Here is a 26,728-nt window from a genome sequence, read left to right as displayed (position 1 = left end):
GTGCACTGTCATTGTGTTCTGTTAAATTTTATTTTCTTTTGACTGTATATGTTTAATCCATTTTCGTTGGTTTTGTTTCTCTTTTTGCATGTTTGCATCATATAAAGATTTAATACAAAGGGTCAAATCACTAGCCCCCTTCAACCACTCACCATATGGATCAATACGTGTTTCTAAAAGTGAAAGATGGACAGAGTTACAGTAGGACGCGCGTCTGATGTGAACCGATGGATTATATTGGGAAGGTGCGTTCGCGAGTGGACTAGCAACTGTGCCATTCTGTACACTGGTGAAACTCAAGCCGTGGTAATGTGACTGATTCAATGGTCTTCAATCCTAAAAGCGGACCATTTTTCTCTGTGGCGGGAAGGATTCAGGGGGCTGGGTTTCCCCCAGCCTTCATTTTGTTAAAATCTGTTTAAACAAAAATAAGTCATCTCTTTGAGACAATGGCTGACTGAAGTTAAAATCCAGTTTATATTTCCTGATTAATTTGTAATATCCTGTGGAACTCACTGTGCTATTTGTGTTTCCAATGTCTCCTTATCAACATATTCTAATGTCTCATTAATTTCAGCTTTTTTTTATTTTCGCTGAAAAGCGCTTTTCGCAATGTCGAATTGAGACCGAGTCTTAATATGATGTGGGTGGGGTCCCCGCGGCCCCCTGCGGCACAGGCGTGTACATACAGAACGAACTACATTTCCCATGACTCCTGGAGTTTTTGCAGATAGAACTGCTGCCCTTATTTCTTCTGTGTTTTTCTGCTTCTATCTACAGCTGGGTTGCTGCTGCTGCTCTGTGGCTGTTGTAATGAGAACACAACGTTCAACAGGAAAATAAGCCTAATATGTGAACCAGTTTCAATCAAAATAAACTGTCTGTGAATATGTTTCAAATAGAAAGCTTTCAAAGCTTTTTTTATTGATTTGTTTCACCTGTACATTCACTTGTTTAGTCATTTGCTTTAAAATGGATTTTCATATTTTCATATTCACTCTTTATATTGTTATTTTGAGAAGTTGTAACAATGATACATTAGAGAAAAAAGGAAATTATCTTATTATAAACACAACAGGAGCACAAGAACAAATATACATATTTATATACAAATATGTAACCCTGGACCAAAAAAACAGTCTTAAGTAGCCAAAAATACATTGTATGGGTCAAAATTATAAATTTTTCTTTTATGCCTGAAATTATTAGGATGTTAAGTAAAGATCATGTTACATGAAGATATTTTGTAAATTTCCTATCATAAATATATCAAAACTTATTTTTAATAAGTAATTGCAAGTAAAGTGCAAGTAAATGCATCGCTAAGAACTTCTTTTGAACAACTTTAAAGGTGATTTTCTCAATATTTTGATGCTTTTACACCCTCAGATTCCAGATTTTCAAATAGTTGTATCGTGGCCAAATATTGTCTATCTTAAAGGGGTCATCGGATGCAAGGTTCACTTTTACATGTTGTTTGAACATTAATGTGTGTTGGCAGTGTATGTACAAATCTACCCTATAATGATTAAAAAGTCCATGCAGTGTTTTTTATTTCATGTGTAAAAATAATATCCCCTTTTTCAAATCAAGCCATTCTCAGATACCTGTCGGTGTGCCGTCACACCGATAGAGGCCGCTCCCACGATAGTTGATTGACATGAGCGTCTTACCTCAGACCCCTCCTACATCAGCTGTAACAGTCAGACCTCCATTGTTTCGATGCCGGAGCAGGGATGTAAATTAGACAAGAATATCTCTGATTGAGCGATTGAGATGTTGCGTTGCTGGATGTAGTAATGAACATAGTGGTCGTCATTTATTTCCGACATCTGAGCCGCTAAAGATGCAGTGGATTACGTTTGTTTGTGAAGGGGACGCGCCTCCCGATCTACATATATCCGTCTATGTTCGTACGAATCATTCGTGATCCAGCTTCACTTACAGCAGAAGTGAGTATAAGGGTTTTTTGATGAATCTCTGCAATCACCTTTCCTAATAACGTGCTAGTTAGCAAGTTCAGCGGCTAAATGCGGCTAAAGTAAACAAGATCGTCATTCCACAGAGAGAAGAGAGGGGCGCACAGAGCTCATTTGCATTTAAGGGAACAATCAATCAGAATGGGAAGATTTTTGCAGAGCTCATTTTGACAAGGTAAAAAGCGTGTTGTTTTACACTACCATTAACCAAAGTATATTATAGACTTTTCATTAAGACCCTAAAGAATAATATCAACTTGTGGAAAACGGGCATCCGATGACCCCTTTAACAAACCATACATCAGTGCAAAGCTTATCTATTCAGCTTTCAGATGACGTATAATCTTCATTTAAAAAAATTGACTGGTTTTGAGGTCCAGGGTCACAAATAACCTATACATTTTATTTAGAGCTTATTTAGTTTCACATTAACTGCTCTGCAGTTCTGAAAATATATTTCCGCAATAACCCAGAATCTAGAACCAAGACTAAACCACATGCTGCTTTTCACCATATTCACATTGACATGTCCGCTGTTCCTTGTGGTTAGGACTTGCTGTTTACTTTACACCTGTCAACAAAGGTTTTTCATTAGTGTCTGGAATGAGGAAATCTTAATATTTAAAATTGGGCTTTTATTTGTTTTAGGTGCTGTGACTGCTTTCACATCTGCAGTCTCAAGGTTAATGTACATTAATCTTACAAAAAAAAGTCCAAAGTCTAAATTGTTTATTTGTGACCCTGAACCACAAAACCCATAAGGGTCAATTTTTGGAAAGTGATATTTGAAAGCTGAATAAATAAGCTTTCCATTGATGTATAGTTTGTTAGGATAGGTCGATATTTGGCCGAGATACAACTATTTGAAAATCTCGAATCAGAGGGTGCAACAAAATCTAAATATTGAGAAAACTGCCTTTGAAGTTGTTCAAATGAAGTTCTAAACAATGCTTATTACTAATCAAAAATTAAGTTTTGATATATTTACAGTAGGAAATTTACAGAATATCTTAATGGAACTCAATCTTTACTTAATATCCTAATGATTTTTGCCATAAAAGAAAAATCAATAATTTTGACCCATACAATGTATTGTTGGCTATTGCTACAAATACACCCGTGCTACTTAAGACTAGTTTTGTGGTCCAGGGTCACGTTTGGTAAGACCAACATGCAAATATATTTAATTTTAGATTTCTATTCATAATCTGCAATATGTAATTGCCTGTATTTAAACGTTCTGCCCAGTCACACTGCAGTAATGCAGTGAATATTTTCCAGGTGTTACATAACTGATAGTAAAAGTGGTTCAAGCAGTTTCTACACTGTTTTCAAAGTCTTCAGAAGCCATATAATTTTTTTATGTGTGTTTTTGGTGCAGTAAACATCACTATTTGCATATAATGAATGAAAAACAAAAAACGAGAGTAAAGATTTTTTTTGATGGACTAACTGTATTTCACTGACACTGTTGTGAATGCGCAAAGCCTGAGACTTTACTCACCTCCAAATGCTGTACATGTACCAGAAGAGAAGAAAGCTCCAGGTTTTCACTAAACCTGTTCTTCAGAGGTACAGACCGAAACCCTATAAAAAGAAAAAATGACTCGAAGAGAAATGCAACAGCACAGAAAACTTTTTTAGATTTTAATACTGAGGCACTCTTTTTCATTGGAGCAGTATTATGAAAAAAATTTAATAAAATTAATGCTCCAGTTCTGTGGTTTCTGAGGGAACTTAAAGCTAATGATTAATTAAATCATAAAAATATAACATTTAAATAATAAATAAAACACTCACTAAAAATATATTTTATTTTTTACCTTCATGTCTTGTACACATTAACTGACATTAAATGTATATATATACAGAAATTTCAGAGCATACATACATCGCATGCAGACAAAAATATATTATCTGTAGCCATCAACTAAGAATTTTAGTTAAATCATAGCCATGATTTACTTCATTATCACCCAAAAATGAAATTCTGTCATTAATTACTCACCCTCATGTCATTCCAAACATGTACCTTCGTTCATCTTTGAAGCACAAATTAAGAAATTTTTGATGAAATCCAAGAGCTGTCTAAACCTGCATAGACAGCAACACAACTGACACATTGAAGGCCCAGAAAGGTAGTAAGGACATTGTTAAAATAGTCCATGTGACATCAGTGGTTCAACCTTAATTTTACAAACTTACTTTTTTTGCACAAACAACAAAAATAATGATTTTATTTATATGGAGGAGAAATTCAGTGAATTTTATTTATACAGAAGAGAAGGAATTTTCGTTTTCTTTGTGCACAGAAAGTATTGTCGTAGCTTCATAAAATTAAGGTTATACCACTGATGTCACATGGACTATTTTAACAATGTCTTTACTACCTTTCTAAGCCTTGAACGTGTCAGTTGAGTTGCTGCCTATGCGGCGCCAGAAAGCTCTTGGATTTCATAAAAAAATATCTTAATTTGTGTTTTGAAAATGAACGAAACAACATGAGGTGAGTAATTAATGACAGAATTTTCATTTTTTGGTAAACTATCCCTTTAGGAATTCCTTTCTACGACTTAATTGCTTCTCTTGTTTTAGTAAATCATGACAATGATGTAGTAATTAATTCTCTCATTTTGATTTAATGAAAATAAGGGAATGAATTAGTACAGTATGGCCACAATTTATTATAAAAAGTAAATGAATTAATAGTGTGGCCACAATTTACTAAAACGTGGAATTCTTGATTTGTGGCCAAGATATTTTAAGTTAAAAAATAGAAAGTTCACTAAAAGAAGAATCATATGTTTACATGGCATATTAACATATTTGCTACCTGATCTCATGATGAAAATGTACCTATGGGAACTTTCTCGCAAGACACGTGCCACTGAGTGGCACTAAAAGACTGTTCGTTTTTTTCCCCCTGGAACATATGAATGTACATATGATACACTTTATGTGATGTTGGTTTTGTACGTGTCACCGCAGTTCTGGCTTGAAATGTCCATCGAGTGGTGCTATAACTGTAATGCTCCGTGACGCTTAAAATAACGCACCATCTGCTCAATAGTATGAACAAAAGCGAATGTGACGTAAAAAACGCAATCGCAAGCATGCCGTTTTAGCTTGCTTTTACCAAGCAAGCTTCTTACATCCGGAAAGCGAAACTGTGTACAAAAACAATTACAGCTGAAAACCCCTCCTCCCTTTCAGAATCATTAAAAATTGTTAATTATTTTACCAAAATAAGAGGGATCATACAAAATGCATGTAATTGTTTATTTAGATGTGAATAAGATACTTCACATAAAAGATGTTTGCACATAGTCCACCAGAGAAAATAATAGCTGAATTTATAAAAATGACCTGGTTCAAAAGTTTACATCCCCTTGATTCTTAATGATCCAAAGCTGTGTTTTTTTTTGTTTAGTGACAGTTGTTCATAAGTCCCTTGTTTGTCCTGAATAGTTAAAACTATCTGCTGTTCTTCAGAGAAATCTTTCAGGTCCCACAGATCATTTGGTTTACCCTTTCCAACAATGACTGTATGATTTTGAGATCCATCTTTTCACACTGAGGACAACTGAGAGACTCATATGCAACTATTACAGAAGGTTCAAACGCTCACTAATACTCCAGAAGGAAAAACCATGCATTAAGAGCTGGGGGGGTGAAAACTTTTGAACAGGATATTTTTGCCTAAATACCATAGTTTTTTGTTCCCACAGGTATGTTTTCATCATGAGATGCATATTTTGCATATTTTGGGGATGAGATATGTTGGACGGATTTACCTGAGCGAATACCTCTAATAGGAAAAGTGGCCTGTGCAAGAAATTTAGCATCCGAGAATGTGTCCTGCTCAAAAACCACAAAGCGCAGGAAGGCCAGGTCTGGCTCGTATACTTTAAAACATTTGGGTGGATTCATCGGGCCCAGCCACACTGGATTCAGTCCGTTGTCTTCTGTAAAAAAAAAAACAACTTTAGTACTACTGTAATCTAAATTGCAATTCCTATCTCCGTAAATCTCTTCCCATATCCTTACTGAAGAAAGTAGTCTTGAAAATGCAGTCGTCTGCTTGATTTCCTGTGTACGGCCACAGCTCAACCAGCACAAAAGGACTGACGATGTGGTCAGGATTGGGCAGATGCCTGGCTGCTAACACCTGCAGGAAAACCAACAAAATTACTAACAGTTGTGACAAAATCATACTGCACACATACAGCTAGTTCAACCAAAAATGCATGTAACACCCTTAAAAATGTACATCTATTCCACATAATGAAAGCAAATGAGGAATGTCAAGCAACAAAATGACCATATATTTTAGTCCACAAATTCACAAGTCATACAGGTTTAGAATGACAACAAGGTGAGTAAATTATTCCTATTGCTTTAACATTCTAGATGTTTTAGACTGAATCAAACAGGAGTTATTTACTCTTATTATGATGATTTTTTTAGCAGGTTTCTTCTTGGTTGGATCTCGCATCCACTCTGGTTTAAGCACGTAACCCGTTCCTCCATTCAGACTGAAGAGAGCACTGTTCAGCTGCATGAATTTATCTGAAGAGAGAAGCCGCTGAGGTTAAGATTTATTAGAGAGATTTATTGGAGAGCAGTACTGAAGTTTAACAATCATGCAGTAGGGACGCTGCAGCAGACATTAGTGTAAACTCTTCTAGTGTAAAAGGTCAAGTACAGTCATGGTGGAGCAATAGTTTTAAGAGGGGCTTGCTGAGAAAATGAGTCAAAGTCAAGATGTTTATAGCTGACTTATGTAAATAATGAATAATAATAATAATAGCACATGTGGCTTAATGGCAAAAAGATTTGAAGATAACTCTTGAGATTACTTATACTTGTACATGTGCTTTTCTGGTTGTATAGTTATTTGGTCATTAAATGAATAGTTCATCCAAAAACAAAATTAGCTGAAAATGTACACACCCTCAAACTATCCATTGCTAAATTTCTACGAATCTGTTTAGATGTGGAAGCAAACACAAATTTGTCTTGGATGACATTTTAAGCAGATTTTTATTTTTGGGTGAGCTATTCCTATAAAAGTGCAAATGATTAATAGCAATCTTATCATCGACGCATACTTAACGTGATTGCTCAACGCATTCGGTTAAACTTTATTCCTTCCAAACCATAGGTTCAGACAGAATATTTTACCATAGCCCTCTATCGCCTCCTTGAGTACTGAGGTTTTACTACCACAACAATGCATCAACTTACACAACCGTTTGGGCATGGTAAGATTTTATTATATAATTATTATTCATTATACAACTATTCAGCAAGTACACAGTTCATCAAAAGTGACAATATAGACATTCATAATGTTACAAAATATTTCTTTTTCAAATAAATGCTGTTCTTTGAACTTGCTATTCATCAAATAATCCTTTTAAAGTGTTTCCACAAACATAGTAGTCATCGTAGTTGTTTTTAACATTGATTATAATAAGAAATGTTTCTTTTATGATTTCTGAAGGATCATGTGACACTGAAGACTGCTGATAATTCCGCTTTGCCATCACAGGTATACATTTTATATATATGTCTATAAGTTTTAAAGCAATATTAAATGTGTTCTGAGTTTATCACACCACAAAAAAACTGTTATTAACTACCCAGCCAAATGTAAAAGATAAAAAAGCCAATCAAAACGCGTCATCAATCATATTGGCGGGACTGAATGTAAACAATGCTACTGACCCAAACGGAACTCACATATTTTCCTGGTTATTGCTGCTAAAAATGGTCAGTTATTTTCATGTTTCGGGCTGTACTAATCAGTCGGACCGGGACAGAACATTTGGAGTACTATAGACTATAGCTTTGATGGAAAAGTGTGCAAAAAATGTCTGAGGTACAGGGTGTTTGTGGTTGTCCAAACTGAACCTTGAGGATTTCCAAGGCAAGAGTCTTGACAACATTCATGTTTGTTCTTATCATTCCCGGTCAGGTAGGTGAAATATTAGGCTAATATCTTAATTAATACTGCTTGTATGTGTCTACAGCACCTATTAACTTTAGTTTGTCAAAATACTGCGCCCTTTCCTGCTTACTAAGTCCGTCTCTATATATTGTTTAGCAGCTTCCACACGTTTTTTTCGTAGTTTACACAGCATAAATGAGCAGAACAACGTATTCGGTAGTACATGTACCATACAATCCATGCTATTGTTTACACCCGCAGATTGTTGATTCAGCCACGCATCCGGGTAAATGACTAAATCGTGACGCAAGTGCAAATTATCTATTCATCAAATAATCTTTAAAACGTGTTTCCACGAACATATTAATCATCAAAACTGTTTGTAACATTGATAATAATAGGAAATGTTTCTTAAGCACCAAATAAGCGTTTTAGTATGATTTCTGAAAAAAAAAAAAATTCTGTTGAAAATTCCACTTTACAATCACAGGAATGAATTATATTTTAAACGCTATTAAAATTGAAAACATTTATTTTAAATTATAATTATATTTGACAATATTAGTTTTTTCTGTGTTTTTGATCAATGCAGTCTTGGTGAGCTTAAAGTCTGTGTTCTGAGTCTGTCACTCCACAGAAAAATATTATAAAATATTAACCACCCATCCAAATCTGAATTTAAAAAACAAAACAAACAAAAAAACCCGCAAAGTACATAAAATAAGTTATCAAAATCTTGAAAATGCTGTGGGTGTGTCCACTGTCAGCGCCGAAACCACGCCCAGTCGCGGGAAAGCTGCCTCCTCTCTCAACTGTAAAATACCGTTACAACCTGAATGGATGACGGAGCTGATTTGCAAATTATCGCAAACAGGTAATATGTATATAAGCGACAAAGGCATAGCTATGAAACCGTAGGCTATGGTAACTAACCGTAATGACAGAACTCGCGAATGAGTAGGGGAACCACTAATGCTAATGCTAATGCGCAGAGGCTCCAGAGCATCATCGAGACATGATTTCAGGCCCGCCAAAAACAAACATGGTGAAAAACTGTTTAACGGTCTAACTCCATAACTCGGTACTACATAATTAACAGTCTTTGTAGCTTGTTTTAAGCTATACATTTCTAACATTTGTTTGAATTCCTCAGTTTCTTCTTCTTCTCCAAAATAATCACGTTTTTTAGGGCCTAAACATGTTTGAAAACATGAAACTTTGCACACATGCCAAAAGTGGTTTCAGAAGTGGGTGTGACAAAATAGCTTGATAGGGCCAACTATAAAAAGCTTTCACATACATGTATGAAATTCGGTAGACACATGTGACATACAAATACAAAGCCCGAAATACCAACAGGAAGTCTGTTATTTAGAATTTTCTCTAAACGTTTTGTGCCGTTTTTGCGTTGTATTTAAACGAACTAACTCCTAGAGATTTAAACAGATCAACACCAAATTTGGTCTGTGTAATCCAAAGCCATTTGTGACCTTAAATTGCAAAGATATTGAGTTTTCGTTAAAGAGGACGTGTCCATGGCGGCCTGACAAACCTCAATGTTTCGCCATGAAACAGGAAGTTGTTATAACTCATGCATACAACTCTGATCTGCCACAAACTTAACGTTTGATAAGAGTCCTGTCCTGAACACATGCCCATATTCAGTTGTAGTCATAGCACCACCTGCTGGCAACAGGAAGTGCCATGTTTTATGTTGTTATAACGAACTCCTCCTAGAGATTTATTGACATCAACATTATATTTGTTCATTTTAATCTAAAGCCCTTTGTGATGTTAAATTGCCACAATGTCCAGTCTGTACCAAACTTCACATGTTTGGTAAGAGTTCTAGCCTGAAGACATCTTAAGGCCAATATTGAGTTTTATAGCGCCACCTGTTGGCAACAGGATATGTTATGTTTTACACTAACTCAAACATACTATGTTCAATATGTGCCAAATATTATATGTTTGATGAAAGTCCTGGCCTGAAGACATCTGCAGGCCAATATTCAGTTATAGTCATAGTGCCACCAGCTGGCAGCAGGAAGTTTGGCACATATAAATTACTTTGACATATTCCTCCTATATTCACCACTTTAAATGCATACTACCCACCATTCGCTGCTGTTCTAAAGCCGCCGGGTGGCGGGGTGCGACGGCCCTTTCATTGCTGTTTGCAGCTTTAATAATGTGCTTTTACAGACTTCAGTTTACTTCTTTCAAAACATGTAAAGTAACACTTTTTCATTTCTCTTCTTTCACTTACCAGCAGTTTGGAAGTTGAGAGCCACCATTTGGCAACCTAGTTTCCATGAAGGACAAGGGTCAAAGTTAGAAGAATCAACTCGGCCGCTGCAGGGATACACACGGGTCAGTGCTTTGCGGTTATACTTCACAATGCAGTCTGGCTTCTCCATGGCAGTTTCATTCTCGTCTTTTGGAATCATGTTATCCGGAATGGAACGGACCTCTTTGTAGTTGTAATTTTCTGAGAGGTCAAAAAAAGTGCACAATGGAATGATAAATGAAATTTCGCAAGTTCACTTACCTCAAAACATTTCTGGAATGTTTTAAACGTGGCCTTGAAATTGCTTCGCTTAATGTTGATGTGTATGATAAAGTACAGCTGCTTTTTATTTTAGTTAGTTCCACATTTCTTTTTGCTTTGCTTGTGTAATTTTTTGTAAATTACATACCAAAAGTCTTTTTCTTGATAGATTGGCAGTATACCACCATGTCTGACATCTCAACAGCTATTTTGGTTCTGGACTCTATTTCAGATATTCTCTATTTTGAGAAGTAAGGGAGATACTGTCAGTGCATGGACATTCATTGAACTTATAGAAATAAATACAGAAAGACACACTATTGATAATCAAGCACAGATATTGAATGTGAATAAGTGTGGCATGAAAGACAAAGCAAACGAACCGCTTTCTCCAAACTCTGCTCGCTTTGGATGATGTTCACAAGCATCTGGTACCATTCATCCACCTGCTCCATGATCTCACACGTAAACTCAGTTAGCCCCGAATTCTCCCTATTCAAAAGGGTCACCACAAGGGGTCTGCCATGTTTGGCTTTGCATGCTGAGGAGAACCCATTAAAATTATCAAGAAAGACTGTATTAAAGTCATATCTTGCAAACCAAAGGGGTGCTTTTTCACATGGCACTGATTATTTAAATGAATGGGAATAAACTTTCATGCAGGGCCTGCTGAATATTGCTGGCACAAAACAATCTTACCAACAGTACACTTTGAGATGTCCACCACACCTTTACAACGGTCACCTAAAGGATTGTCTTTAGCGACCTGAAAGAATCACAGAGCTCAAATCAATTGTTTATTTATTTTTAAATCAATTAATATTTATATTTGTTTAAAACTAATTATTTTTAATTGATGCATGACGTTGGATACCTTATATATAAAAGCATAATATTATATATAAAATGAGATAAATATTTAAAGTATTTTTAAATTAATTATAAGTAATTAATTACTGCATATATTTACTGTATTTGTTGTTTAATTTGAGTTGTATTGTATTATTTTTTTTTTATTTTATTTTTTTTTTTGTAGAAGTTATTCTAAACTTACACTCTAAAAAATGCTGGTATAACACAACCCAGTGACTGGGTTGTTTTGACCCAGCAGTTAGGTTAAATGTTTAACATTCTAGGTAGTTTTATGTAACTCAACTCAGTTTTTTTTTTTTTAAAGATTTATTTTTTATTTTGCATTTTTTTGCCTTTATTAGGACAGGACAGATCAGATGTGACAGGAAGCGAAGTGGGAGAGAGAGATGGGGGTGGGATCCTCGATGGGGGTGGGGTCCTCGAGTCGGGATTTGAACACGGGACACCCGGAGCACAACAGCGCTGTTTGTTGGCGCACTGCCCACAAGGGTATCGGCGCCGACAATGACTCAACTATTTTTAAAAAATTACTTTATCGCTGGCTTAAAATAAACCCAAAGTAGGTTGTACATTAAAAATCAGACACATAATTACTAGAGGCATCAGCAATGATCAAAAGGTGAACATTTATTAACAGTTTAATAAACAGTTTAAAAAAATGTTTATTATTTATATATTATTTATTCAACTTCTCAATAAATGCCCCTTTATTGAACATATTAATAAATGTTTATTTCCAACCTATTTTGAGTTCATTTTAAGCAAGAAATACAGTCATTTTTAGGTAATAGGTCAGTTAAATAAAACTACCCATCACAAACATTTAATCCAACTGCTGGGTCAAAACAACTCAGTTGCTAGGTTTGTCCATATTTTATCCAGTGCTGGGTCATTTTTAACCCAGCATTTTTAGTGTATACACTAAGTTTCCCAATACTTTTAGGGCCATTGTATGAGTAAAACAAATATTTGACCCATCATACTTACCTCACTGTACTGATCACATGTTGAGAGATCCATCTGCAGAAACAAAATAATACAAAACTGCAGTTTGTAGATGGCTACAATTGTTGAATCTCTTTTGGGCTCTGTGCTAATTTGTTTCTCTTATTTATCCTCTCTTCTCTCACCATACAGAAGCGCTCCACTAACTGTGGCGTTACAGGGTAGCGTAGTTTTGTCTTGCCGAAGAAAAGCTGATTACGAAAACAGCTAACCAGGTCCTCAAGGCTACCAAACTCGTAGGCGTCTGCCAACACATACTTGCTGTCGTGTTGGTGAATATGATAATGTTCGACATCCCCATCAACTCTGAGTAACAAATTAAACAAATTAAAATCCATACTGAGAGGAAAGGAAGCATCTTTGAGGACAGAAATGAAATGTAAAAAACTGAGGAACCTGATGGAAAGAGTAAAGGTGTCAGGTTCTTCTCTTTGTCTGATAAGGAAAGCTCCATCTCGAGGGATCCTCAGAAGATAGTCTTCTGCTTCAGTTTCTCTCAGGCTACTGTAAAACCACCTAAATATGACAACACAAGTTTGTGCCCAGAAATACCAGTTTCAGTGACAAAAAATGATCTGTCATTGGAATTTGCATGTAAAAAGATGTTTTAAAAGATTAGTTCACTTCCAGAATTAAAATTCCTGATAATTTACTGATGAAATTCCTGATCACCTCCATGTCATCCAAGATGTTCATGTCTTTCTTTCTGTTTGAGGAAAACATTCCAGGATTTTTCTCCATGTAGTGGATTTCAGTGGTGCCCATTGGGTTGAAGGTCCAAATTGCAGTTCAGTGCAGCTTCATGATCCCAGCTGAGGAATAAGGGTCTTAACTAAATTATCATCAATTATCTAAATTAACATTTCTATACATTTTAACCACAAATGTTCGTCTTGCACTAGCTTTGCATTGAAATCCACTATATGGAGAAAAATCCTGGAATGTTTTCCTCAAAAACCTTAATTTCTTTTCGACTGAGGAAAGAAAGACATGATCTTTGAAAGACACATCTTGGATGACGTGGGGGTGAGTAAATGATCAGGAAATTTTTAATTCTGGAAGTGAACTAATCCTTTAATTTAAAATTCATCTTTTCTTCTTACCCCATTTGGTGGTGAGGCACAAAATTGAGCCGAGGCAGGAAACCACTGAGGTGCAGATTTAATCGATCATATTCGATCAGATGTTGTCTGTAATACTCGATCAAGGCACACATACTAGGAAAGCGCTGCTTGTTTGTCAAGTGGAAAGACCAGCGACCGTTTTCTGAAGAACAGAAAATTCTGTAGTTCTGAATTCTCCCGCTTGTCCTACAAAGAGCACACAGAATATTATTAGGGCTGCCCCCTAATAGTCAACTAACCAGTAGTCGACAAGCAAAGGCTTGGTTGACCAAAATTTTATTAGCCACTTAGTTGCAGAAAAAAAAAAATCCACAGGAAGTGGTGAAGTCACACAGTCTGTGGAGGACAGATCGTTAATGTTACTACGGGCAGGACATCCAGATGCTCATCTGTCATTCAGTCGACTTCAGATATGGCTATATCTGAATGATATATGTAGTAGCTACTTTACATGGCCGCTCAATCTAATGTTAACCTAGAAAATGTGCACTATTCAAGTGTCTGTGCGGGTTGCAGAAGCTGAATAGTTGCACGCTTACTGCATGACAGATGGAGGCACCAGTGTGATCACTTGCTCTTAAAATACTCCATCAATTTACATCATACAGATAAAAGTAATACACCTTTCGAATCTGTAAAACCTATTTATTTGTGTGCACTCACAATAACTACGATTTTTGTGCTTTTGTAAAATAATGAAAGCAAACAGGATGCGCTTTCTGCCGTTTTGGTTTCTGAACTTGAGCGTGAAACTTTGAACCTCTGTGTATACTTGTGAAATGTGAAATGTCTACTTTTAAATGAACCAATTCAAATGGAAAACAGATATTCTCTGATTATATAATCTGTATGAAACATGCATACAGGCGCATCACTACCGCGGAAATGAAGAGTCAGTGTCGCTGACCTCATCTCTTAAGCCGAAAACAAAGAAAGAGCTAGTAAATTATTGAAACATTAATGCAGTCTCCTTGCTGTTTTTCCCAGACACATTCATAATTATTATATCTGCTGGTGCTCCGTGGCAAACTTTTTTGCATGCGCTTACACACTTATTAGGCTATGTAGGCAATTAAAGGCTCATTATTATGATTTATATGGTTTATTAATAAACGAAAATGAACGCCTACTAGTTGACTTGAAAAATCTTAAGTCGAGGGCAGCCCTAAATATTATCAACATTTTCTACCTCATTATTTGTGTTTGTGAATATAAGATGTAAGCCTGGTATCTGGTCCATTGCAATGTAAAATAAATAAAAAGTTGGCAATCTACAGACCAAAACACGAGAGATAAGAAAATTCACAAACCACAATATTAGCAGTGTGAGGAAAATTTTAAGTTATTACCACATATACCTACATAAATGTGTGTAAAAATTAATTTAGGTTTTTTAATTGAGCAGAGTAAGTACCACAAGGAGATACTGTAGATTCTGATGAGCTTTTCACTCTCCCGCACCAGGAAGGTTCCATCTTTTCCATTCTTCCCTTTGCAGAAATCATGCAAGAGTTTTTCAGCGGTTATTCTGCCTCCCTCCAGCCGTCCATGAAACCAGGGCTCTGACAGGTGCAGCTCTGAGTCTTCCTGAATCTTTCAGAAAGACAAGTTCATGAGCAAATGTGAAAGTGCATAAAAAACTTCCCAAAGTGGCTCATCTTCACAAGACATGAGAACTGACTGGTTTAACAAAGAAAATGAGTCACTTACCTCAGGACTGTCTTCCTCCCACTTCTCTTCAGAATAGTACAGCTTATTTTCTGAGAGCACACAGTCATGCCTGTAAAACCTCTACATTAAAAAATATCAATTATTATCTGACTATGAATAAGTAACAGCAAAAAAACAGATCACTTTTAAATAATTTTTTAAAGCACCTTATCTATTGAATCCCACATGCAAAGCTCTCCTTCCTTCTCCACTGCACGGTTTTCTTTAGCTTTTCTTATCTGCTTTGAAATATGAAAAACGATTAATTGACCTCCTAAAATTTCAGTCTGATCCTTTAAATTTGACACACTGTTGAAATATGGAAAATAAAAATAAAGCGCAGTAAGACAGACGTGTAAAATGAGCACCTTCTCTCTATAAGTGTTTCCAATTTTCTTGAAGCTGTCAAATGTTCTTTTTACAGCCATGTTTCCCTTTTCTTTCACCAGCTGTTCAGAGCAAATAGAATATTATATATGATATATCAAAAAACAAATGCAAACAAATTCATGTGCATTTATTCTGTTAAAGGATTAGTTCACTTCCAGAACAAAAATGTACAGATAATGTACTCACCCCCTTGTCATCCAAGATGTTCATGTCTTTCTTTCTTCAGTCGTAAAGAAATTATGAACATTTCAGGATTTCTCTCCATGTAATGGACTTCTATGGTGCCCCCAAATTTGAACTTCCAAAATGCAGTTTAAATGCAGCTTCAAAGGGATCTAAATGATCCCAGCCAAGGAAGAAGGGTCTTATCTAACGATCGGTTATTAAACCGTGTAAGCTCTGTATTTTTCTTGTCATGACAGTTAGGGTCCGTCTAAAAACTCCCATCTTATTTCTCCACGAACTTCAAAATCATTCTGCTTCGCCGCAGAAGTACCAACCCAGAGTTTACAAAGTGAACATGCAAAGAAGATCAAACACCCTTTACAAATAAGGGTAAAACAGCGCTGTAGGACGATTTTGAAGTTTGAGGAGAAAATGAGGCGGGAGTTTTTAGACGTACCCTAACTGTCATGACCAGAAAAAAAAAAAAAAAAAAACAGTTTACACAGAGGTAGATAAGATGAGCGTTTGAGGTTAAAAAAATATATTGTGAGTTTTCATTTAGAAAATAACCGTATGTTTTGCTAGATAAGACTCCTTGGCTGGGATCGTTTAGAGCCCTTTGAAGCTGCATTTAAACTACATTTTGGAAGTTAAAATTCGGGGGCCCATAGAAGTCCATTACATGGAGAGAAATCCTAAAATGTTTTCCTCAAAAAACATAATTTCTTTACGGCAAGGGGGTGAGTACATTATCTATAAATTTCTGTTCTGGAAGTGAACTAATCCTTTAAGACATATGAATGAGGTCAGATGTTACAAGAATGAAAATTTACTCATCCTCACACCATCCAAGGTGTTGAAACGAATTTGGACAAATTTAGCATTACATCACTTGCTCACCAATAGATCCTTTGTAGTAAATGGCTGCCATCAGAATGAGAGATAAAAACAGCTGATAAAAACATCACAGTAATCCACATGATTTATATAAACAAAGTCATAAGTAAGACATTTTCAACTGCAAACAGTTCAATCTGTCTAAAATACCTCTGATGATAACTGATGGACTGGAGTCGATTACTTGTGGATTATTTTGATGTTTTTATCAGGTGTTTGGACTCTGATTCTGACGGCACCCATTCACTGCAGAGGATCCATTGGTGAGCAAGTGATGTAATGCATTTCTCTAAATCTGTTCTGATAAAGAAACAAACTTTACATCTTGGATGGCCTCAGGATGAGTATATTTTTAGCAACTTTTCATTTTTGGGTGAACTAATTTTCATATATATATTAAATTTGAAAAACAAATCAGAAATGCATGGCAAAGGTGAAATTCCCCCAATGTACTACTTAATTGAACATATGATATTAGAAATAAGCGTAGAGTTAGGGTGATTGGTTATGTAAGAGAGAAAAGCAGCTGTTTTAATTTTGCATTCTATTTGTGGAAGATGTGGATACCTTAACTGTGTAATCGCTCACTTTTATTTTCTGGTGCTGTTGAAGAGAATAAATAGGGAATCATACATTGTGACAAAACACTAACATTTTCCGCCATTACATTAGAGACTGAAGCAACTGAAAGATTTAATTGAACTATGTGGGCTGAAAAATTAGATTTTTTTTCCCCACCTTGATGATGATCTTGCCCTTCAGCTGGTTTGGTGAGGGTAGATCATCTGCTTCTGGTTCTAGCGGCTCGGTCAGGAGCTTGTCCTGGAAAACATCTCGTAAGATCTGAGCCATCATTTTCTGCTGCTTGATGTCACAGTGTTCTTCTATAGACAGCACCACAGGATACCTGCCACAAGAGATGCAAATAAGATTGCTGAATGTTACATTTACATTGCATGAGGATAATTGAATGTGCGTGTTGTGGATGACTAACTCAGATGTTATAAAAGCATGTTCATTGATGGCCTTCACCACATCCTTAAACTTTATCTTGGAGGTCATGGTCCGTCCATGGAATATGACAGGTTCTTCTGGACCATTCCAGCAGTCCACTGCATTATGCAAAAAAAAGAATACATAATAACATAGGGCCTGATATTAAAAAATATGAATTATAACCATACAATATGAAAGCAAAACTGGCACTGACATTCAATACATCGACAGCCCAGCCTCAGGCAGCGCACATAAGCTTCTGTTGAAGACTCACTGCTCAGCTGATCTCCAGTCAAATATCTGTGGGAAAAAACACATCAAGTAACACAGGAAGTTGAATGTGTGTCAAGAGCATGCAGAACCGCAGCACTAACGTGTTGTGAGAAGAGTTGATCCAGTAGTGAGACAGAGGATTGTTCATGTCCAGTGGGCAAATCTCTGAGAAGTTCTCATCCCAAATTGAGTTCTCTTTGGAGAAAAGAAAACTGAAGAACTAGAAAGACAGAAACGAATGTTGTTTTAAAGATTTCACGTGTTGACGTCCACTAAACAGATCTCTTTAAGTTGTACCTCTCCAACAGTAAGCTCTGAATTGTTGGTCTTCCTCACGGTGTCATTGATGAAAATGTTCATCAGGTCCTGAACCTGGTTAATATTTTTGGCCCAGGCCTCCTACAGACAGAAAACCAATGTAAAGTTCATTTTCAAATTAAAAATTTATTTTCAACACTGATGATAAGAAATGTTTCTTCAGCAGCAAATCAGCATATTAGAATGATTTCTGGATCATGTGACACTGAAAAATTGCTGAAAATTCTGCTTTGCATCACAGGAATAATTTACATTTTAAAATAAATTAAAATAGACAACAGTCCTTTTAAATTGGAATAATATTTTACAATATTTACAACATCAAATACATGCAGCCATGGTGAGCATAAGATTTTTTATTCAAATACTTTAAAAGCACAGTCCTGAAACTTTTAAACAGTAGACAAGATGGATAAAATATATTATAATATACAAGGTCTTACCTTCTGTAGATATAAAAGTACGTTTTGAAAATCACAGATTGGAACTACAGATTCAGGACTATCAGTATTACTGTGGAGAAATACATACGCAAATAAATATAGTTTTCATAGTACACATTTATTATTTTTTTAAAAATTGGATCCTGAACCAAAAATAAATAAATAAATAATTTTACCTTATTATGAAAGGTGCAGGCCCCTTTTCAAACTCTTCTAGCAACTAATAATAAATAATACATAAACTAGTTCATTAATAAATAAATTAACATTTTTATCATGTTTAAACAAGTAAAACTTTAACATAATATAGCCGCAAGCAGTAATTACCCAGGTTGAAGTGCTTAAGGCATTTAAACATATAAGGAAAATGACATCACATATTATTTAGCAAGGCTGTACCCACCTAAAATAATGATTAAAAAAGCATTTTTGGCAAATCTAGGTAATTTACCATAGAAATATGATGTTACTGTTATCGCACCAGGTGTGGTCTGATCCCCTTAAAACTTTGCATGATTGTTTAGAATCACCTGTCACCTGTGCTCAGCAGGTTTCGTGAAGAGTTGCGTTTTCCGTTAGGCTTTATAGGATTTTGGATACATTTGGACAGGCCCCTTTTCTAAACCACCCCGTTATAGCTTCCCAAAATGTAAATTTCAACATTTTTGTGATAATTATTGGTCTAGAGAGTTCAGTGAATTGTACTGCAGTGTTTTTTTCCAGATTGAGTGAAAAACCCTGGACTGGTTCGTAAAAGTAGGTTTTTTACATGTCCTCAGTCATTTAACAAAAGATTCCATTGACAGCAGTGGTTCTAGAGGCAAAGTTGTCAGAAATGAGGTGTACAATTGTTTACGCCTTTAAAAATGGCAGATTTCTTTCAAATTTCTCTCAGATTTTTAGGGTCATGAGTCAAACAGGCCCACTGGGTTTCGTTCCCATCGGCCTCTGTTAACCTTGTCTAACAGGTGCTCAAACTTCATTGGCTAATGGCAGTCATGTTATTTGAGATACGCAAATGTCCTTGTAGACACTTGTGGCACTTTGGACCAAGACCGTGTGCCCAGATTTTTATGCTGATAGAACAAATGGTTGCGCATATATTTTTAATGAATTTTTATGGTTGTGCATTTTACACAATCAAATCTGATGCATTTTGTCCGGGATGAACCAAGGATTCCAATGACATGAGACACCTGAGCCTACGACTGACAGTTTAGGACAGTGGTGCCCAACCCTGTTCCTGCAGATCTACCTTCTGCAGAGTTTAGCTCCAACCCTGATCAAACACACCTGTCTGTAATTATCAAGTGCTCCTTCAGATCCTAATTAGTTGGTTCAGGTATGTTTGATCAGGTTTGGAGCTGAACTCTGCAGGAAGGTAGATCTCCAGGAACAGGGTTGAGCACCCCTGGTTTAGGAGTTATGAGCGATGTCATACGTTTGTTCGCTGTAATGCCCCCGTTTGGCTGATTGGGGCAAGCCTTGGTCAGGTTGTCGGTGGTGTGAGTACTACCATCCCTTCATGTTTCAAGTCTCTACAACTTACAATTTTGTCTGCACGATCAGTTTTACTAGGAGATCGCTGATCCGTGCCCATTCTAACAATTACAATAAGGTTTTAGTGCTACATGCTTGAACCCCTAATAATGGAACTGATACTCAAAAAACAGTTAAATAAAATGAAACATTAAAAAAAATTTAAATAAACTGCACACTCACCATCTTCTGGTTTTCAAATATTAAATAATTGTAGAATTTGTGAAACTGCTGAAAATCCAGAGAATAATCTTTTGCTTCCATCTCCTAAAAAATGCACTTGTGTTAAATGTGTTTTTTTAACTACTCCATAGAGAGTAGATAGTGTAAAATGCAAATTCTGACTCGCTTTACATAAAAGCAGTTATTTGTACCACAAATCTGTCCTCCAGAAAACGTCCACCTGGAGCAGAGATGTTCATCTGTGGCAAAAGAGACTTGAGCTCTTTCAAGGTAATGCTGTGAGAGACAGAAAACGAGCAATAATGACTTGAGACAAAAACTGAGACTGTGAGAAGAAAGTAAAAGAGAAAGAAGAGAACCTGTTTTTCTTTGTTTGATCAACCGAGTACATCTGCTTCCTCAGCCAACTACAGTACAGAAAAAAAGAGAATGAAACAAACGCATGATTTGTGTCACAACGTACACTGTGTGTCTGTGTGTGTAGAATACCTCTCTATAATCTGTGGTGTCTGAGCATCCAGTATCTCCTGTCTGAGTAACTCCAGTCCTATCAGCCATTTTTCTGCATCCTCCACTGAATCAGCTGTGGAACAATAAATGCTCAAATTTGCTCAAAAGGTCAAAAACACTATCATACTGACATTTATCAGACATTTAAACTCCACTGGGATCATTCCGGTAAGTGTGCTATTGCTAGCTTAGCTGTTTACCAGCATATGTGGTGTTTTAGATGCTGGTGATGATACTGTACCGCTGTCTTTCTTAGCTATCTTAACCAGATTTCTTTGGTAAACCAAAAAGGCCAGCTTTATTAGCAAAGTTCCGTTATTGAAAAGTATAGATATGCTGTAACACTAACTAGCATAAACAAATTTGGACCAGCACTATTATTAACATATACACTACAGTTTGGTGTCAGTTTGAACGTTTTTGAAAGAAGTCTCTTATGCTCACCAATGTAATATTCTGAAATATTATTACAGTTTAAATAGCCGTTTCTGTTTTCATATATTTTTTAAAGTAATTTATTTCTGTGATTTCAAAGCTGAATTTTTGCATCATTACTCCAGTCACATGATCCTTCAGAAATCATTCTAATATACTGATTTGCTGCTCAAGAAGCATTTCATTATTAATGTTTAAAATGGTTGTGCTGCTCAATATTTTTGAGGAAACTATTTTTTTAATGATTATTTAATGAACATAAAGTCAAAAATAACAGCATTTACTTGAAACAGAAATCTTTTGTAACAATATACATGTATTTACTGTTACACTACCAGTCAAAAGTTTTTGAACAGTAAGATTTTTATTGTTTTTTAATCTTCTGCTCACAAAGCCTGCATTTATTTGATTTTTACTATTTAAAATAGCTGCTTTCTATTTGACTACATTTTAAAATGTATATTTTCAGCATCATTACTCCAGTCTGTCACATGATCTTTCAGAAATCATTGTTTCAACATAATAATAATGAATGTTTTTGAGCAGCAAATCAGAATTTTAGAATGATTTCTGAAGGATCATGTGACTGGAGTAATGATGCAAAAACTCAGCTTTGAAATCACAAGAATAAATTACATTTTAAAATATATTCAAATAGAAAACAGATATTTTAAATAGTACAAATATTTAAAAACTGCATTGCTTTTGCTGTACTTTGGATCAAATAAATGCAGAGTTGGTGAGCAGAAGAAACGTCTTTAAAAAACAAAAAAATCTTACTGTTCAAAAACTTTTGACTGGTAGTGTACTTTAGATCAATTTAATTTATTTAAAAAAATCGTACTGACCCCAAACCTTTGAATGCTAGTATGGTTATCACAGTTGTATATGCTACTAAATAAATGTTGTGTTACCTTATTGTGAACTTATGTGTGAGGAACTGGTTACATACCTTTTAGACTCAGCGATTTTAAGATAAACTCAGATCCATAGAAGATGGTGAAACAGGTTTTGCTGTTCTGCTGGTGTTCTTTTTCAGGCTGGTAAAAGATTCTTCGAAATCTACTTCCTCTGCACTCATTAAATCGCTGGAAATCTTTGAATGTCTCCCACTGGCGAACCTCCTTGAACTCAAAAATGTCCACTGCGAATACATAAACACATTTAAATCATTCGTTCATTTGTTTGACTCAAGTCTACTTTCATGGAAGCAACTTACACACTCTGACTATCCTGTCATCGGAGCGTATCAAGGCCACCTGCATGCTCTCCATAATGACTTGGACAGTCAGTCTTTCAAACCTCTGCAGATACACCATCATTTCAGTCCCCATCTGCAGATGCTCAATAATCTGTCTCCTTTCATGCCGCTCACTGCCGCCCACCATCACTGCATCTGACACACAGAGTAAAGAGGCAGAGCTTTTAGCACCAGATTACCAGATTGCATTTCATTGTTAGGTTTGTCAAAACAATATCGGTTCAAAGTTAGGCAATTCGTGTGATGCATATTCAGACGCACTTACCTTCCAGTGTCAGTGCACAGAGCAAACTGAGAAATGACGTCTAGTGGTTGTTCTCCAAAGCAGGCTTGAGAAAATGACATCCTGTGACATAATCAGCTTTCTAATTTCCTATGATGAAAAGCAAGCATTTCCAGAGGACAAAAGAAAAAACAAAATCCCCAAATTGTCTTCATGAAAGTTACCTGTGAATTGGTTTAACGTAAACCAGATTATAAAGTACAGTATTTTTAACACCTCAGGCCTCCAAATCAACATTTGGAAAGCTCTGTATAAAAATGCTCTCAAGCTAAAATGTAAAATGTTATAAGAGAAACAGTGGAACCTGCATTTTGTTTTAAAACAAAGGGTTGGAGAAAAATACAAAGAATTTGTGAGAATAAGTGGGTGTTACTGGAAAGAGAGGCATGTGGTGAGAGATATATCTGATGTGCAATTTCCTGAAGTTAACAGTTGTCACAAAATATGCTTTCTAGGATTTTTTGGTTTCTAGCTTTTAAAAGCACTGCATTTTGTGCCTGTTTCTTGTCTGTGTTTTTCCCTTATTTTTATTCCTTTTTTTTTCAGATGCGTTTATATAATGTTAGTTTTTAAGAATAGGTTGTTTGCACATGACGTCATTGCTGTGGCGTGAAATGCAGCTAGAGGGCAGGAAGTGATATTTCTCCATAAAAAATCACTAGCAGAAACTCAAAAATGCCTAATGTTTTGCGTTGTTTATGGATGCTCAAATCAGTCAAACCGAGAAACCACAAAATATCTTTTATCATGTATGAAATTGCTGTTCATAAGGGGGGAAAGGCAAGAAATTGACTGAAAAGCACAGGAAAAAGTGGCTTGTAAACCTCCGTCTGTGGTCAGGAGGAGAGTTGGGTAGTGCTTGTGTGTGCAAATGGTTAAGAAAATATATAATAATATGTTAAGATATTAATAAAGAAATATATAAATATATACAGGGTGAGACGGTGAGAATTCACCTAATGCTGAACGCCACACGTAGACACAATGTAAGATATTATATTTGTAGTTCCGAGAGCATCACTGATTATAACGGAACATTGTGAGATTGCAATAAATTGAAGTGAGTCACAGCTTTTTAGTGACTATACGGAAGTGCTATTTGCTCGCTTTCTATAATCAGTTCGGAATTTGAGTAAAAGTTTCGCTTTACGTGTTGCTAACAGGACCATTAGCCACAAAACCCTGCACATGCAGCCAAGTTTCAGGAGTGACTGAAAAAGCAGAACGGATGATATGGAGGAAAGTCTGTACTGTACAAGAGAAACGTATAAACAGAAAATCACAACATATGTTGATGTGATCCTTATGTTATGAAGAGGAGTGATTTTTCAACTAAATTGAAATAGCTGCCTCAGTTGCCTGTCATCGAGGCGGTGGAAATTAGCTACTAACTAAGCCTGATAGCAAACAAACTCTTTCAAAAGTGATTCCCACATTTATATGAAGGATGCAGGATATACGTCACTCCTGAAACTACTGCTGTACAGGGTTTTTGGCCATTGGTCCTGTATGCATGTAAAGACGCAGGTTTCACCGCAGATGCAGGTTTACAAGCCACTTTTCCCGTTTTTTTTTTTCAGTCAATTTCTTGCCTTTCCTCCTTATGAACAGCAAATGTTCATACACGATATGAAATAAAATTTCTCGGTTTGACCAATTTCCATAAACAACTGAAAACACTCATTTTGAGATTCTGCTATTGATTCCTATAGAGAAAAATTACTTCCTGCCCTTCATCTGCATTTTGCGCGTCCTCAGAATCACGCGATTGCAAACAACCTATTTTTACTTCAGCCTTGGTAATTCTAGTTACAATGACGTTCATTAAAATGCAACATTAAAAAATTTTGAAAATATATAAAATTCCGAGATTGAGGATAAAGTGGAAATATTTTGAGAATAAAGTCAAAATTACAAGAAAAAATTGAAATGTTTTGAGAATAAAGTCGAAATACGGGAAAGTCTAAAGAGTTCATTCTTTTGAGAATTTACATCATAGAAATTAAAGTTTTGAGAGTATAGCCTATATTGCACATGCAAATGGCCCGGAATGGCCACCGGAATTTATTTGAATATTGTTGCATCCAAGCGGCTGCATCATCTTACTGGGTTGAGAAAGAGTTGATTTTAAGGACTCGCGGAAACAGCTTAATATCAAGAATATAATATTAACAGACTGAACAGGAACAACTTTTTATCCTAACATCAGCTCACACACCCAATCGACATTCCTTTGGGGGGCGCTGTAGCTCACTTATGTAACCCTTGTTAGTAACACCACAAATGTATGTGGGATTATTAGCAGAAATCATACCATGTGTCATACTTGCAGGGAGAGTATGCTTGGAAATAATATTTCATGTCTTCGATCGCATGCGTTATTTGTAGTGCGCTGGCCCCCCAATAGCAATAAGCTTTGTGCTTTTCAAAATCAGTTTTATAGTGAAATACAAACAATAATGTGTTTTTCAAGCTCTTTGATATGGCATGACAGAGCGATCTGTCACTCCACATTAAAAAGTGTGAAATTTATTGTATTTCGCTATAAAACTGATAGAATTTGAAAGCTGTGACTTTGGAATATCTCCTGGTGTTCCCAATCTGGGCCATTTGCATGTGCAATAGGCTAGAATATACTCTCAAAATATTATTTAACCTCAAAATTGCAACAAATTAATACTAGTAATTTTGACTTTATTCACAAAATATTTTGACTTTATTCTCGTAACATTTCAAATTTATTCTTGAAACATTTCGACTTTTTTCTCGCAATTTCAACTTTATTCCCGAAATATTTCAATTTTATTCTCATAATATTTCGACTTTATTCTCATAGTATTTCAACTTTATTCTCATAATTTCGACTTTATTCTCGTAATTTCAACTTTATTCTCTAAACATTTCAACTTTATTCTCTAAACATTTATTCTCATAAAATTTCAAAATGTTTCAAGAATAAAGTCGAAATATTACAAGAATAAAGTCGAAATATTACAAGAATAAAGTCGAAATGTTTAGAGAATATTTCAACTTTATTCTCGAAACATTTTGACTTTATTCTCGAAATATTTCATCTTTATTCTCGTAATTTCGACTTTATTCTCGAAACATTTCGACTTCAGTCTTGAAACATTTCAACTTTATTCTCGAAATATTTCAACTTTATTCTCGTAATATTTCAACTTTATTCTCGTAATATTTTAACTTTATTCTCTAAACATTTCTACTTTAGTCTCGTAATATTTCATCTTTATTCTCTAAACATTACTTTATTCTCATAAAATTTCAAAATGTTTTGAGAATAAAGTCGAAATATTACAAGAATAAAGTCGAAATGTTTAGAGAATATTTCAACTTTATTCTCGAAACATTTCGACTTTATTCTCGAAATATTTAATCTTTACTCTTGAAACATTTCGACTTCAGTTTTGAAACATTTAGACTTTATTCTCGTAATATTTCGACTGTATTCATATAGTATTTCAACTTTATTCTCATAATTTTGACTTTATTCTCGTAATTTCAACTTGTTTCTCACAATTTTGACTTTATTCTCAAAATATTTCAACTTCTACTTTAGTCTTGTATTATTTCATCTTTATTCTCTAAACATTTCTACTTTATTCTCATAAAATTTCAAAATGTTTCAAGAATAAAGTCGAAATATTACAAGAATAAATTCTAAATGTTTAGAGAATATTTCAACTTTATTCTCGAAACATTTAGACTTTATTCTCGAAATATTTCATCTTTATTTTTTATAATTTCAACTTTATTCTCGAAATATTAGGGTTTTAATCTTGTAATCTTTTTTTTTTTTTTGTAACGCAGTTCGTTTTG

At 35.4% G+C, this 26,728-nt stretch overlaps 1 protein-coding gene across 5 annotated transcripts; it reads right to left on the bottom strand.

Moving 5' to 3' along the window:
- Window positions 1-978: 978 nt before the first annotated feature.
- On the bottom strand, window positions 979-22,955 carry si:ch211-260p9.3 (1-phosphatidylinositol 4,5-bisphosphate phosphodiesterase gamma-2). Of its 5 annotated transcripts, none has more exons than XM_051135714.1 (32): window positions 22,871-22,955; window positions 22,564-22,740; window positions 22,297-22,488; window positions 20,889-20,982; window positions 20,759-20,806; window positions 20,591-20,675; window positions 20,400-20,483; window positions 18,854-18,897; window positions 18,678-18,747; window positions 18,214-18,315; window positions 18,018-18,136; window positions 17,858-17,943; window positions 17,642-17,759; window positions 17,386-17,554; window positions 17,215-17,250; window positions 15,564-15,644; window positions 15,363-15,434; window positions 15,196-15,276; window positions 14,900-15,078; window positions 13,465-13,671; window positions 12,758-12,877; window positions 12,487-12,667; window positions 12,344-12,376; window positions 11,183-11,249; window positions 10,867-11,024; window positions 10,632-10,722; window positions 10,202-10,423; window positions 6,424-6,548; window positions 6,027-6,147; window positions 5,774-5,944; window positions 3,484-3,566; window positions 979-2,550 (listed from the first exon to the last, which is right to left on the bottom strand). In XM_051135714.1, the coding sequence occupies exons 2-32, from the start codon at window positions 22,730-22,732 to the stop codon at window positions 2,545-2,547; spliced, it is 3,414 nt and encodes a 1,137-aa protein (XP_050991671.1). In that variant the 5' UTR covers window positions 22,733-22,740; window positions 22,871-22,955; the 3' UTR covers window positions 979-2,544. The 5 variants fall into 5 exon arrangements, 4 of the variants coding, with proteins under 4 accessions (XP_050991671.1, XP_050991673.1, XP_050991674.1 ...); XM_051135716.1 differs by having other exon boundaries at window positions 14,900-15,072; XM_051135717.1 differs by having other exon boundaries at window positions 17,236-17,250.
- Between the last annotated feature and the right edge of the window lie 3,773 nt (window positions 22,956-26,728).

The sequence above is a fragment of the Labeo rohita genome, chromosome 18, assembly GCF_022985175.1.
Source record: "Labeo rohita strain BAU-BD-2019 chromosome 18, IGBB_LRoh.1.0, whole genome shotgun sequence".
NCBI lineage: Eukaryota > Metazoa > Chordata > Actinopteri > Cypriniformes > Cyprinidae > Labeo > Labeo rohita.
This window is presented reverse-complemented; position numbering and strand designations above follow the sequence as displayed.

What these genes read in the sequence shown, in the direction of transcription:
- si:ch211-260p9.3 (XM_051135714.1), bottom strand. Translation starts at nt 22,732, where the DNA reads ATGGTGGGCGGCAGTGAGCGGCATGAAAGGAGACAGATTATTGAGCAT. An exon ending in AGGGCAAGATCATCATCAAG is followed by an intron (nt 17,251 to 17,385) that starts GTGGGGAAAAAA and finishes TCTCTTCAACAG; the next exon opens with CACCAGAAAATAAAAGTGAG. An exon ending in TATCAAGAAAAAGACTTTTG is followed by an intron (nt 10,424 to 10,631) that starts GTATGTAATTTA and finishes TTGACCTCTCAG; the next exon opens with AAAATTACAACTACAAAGAG.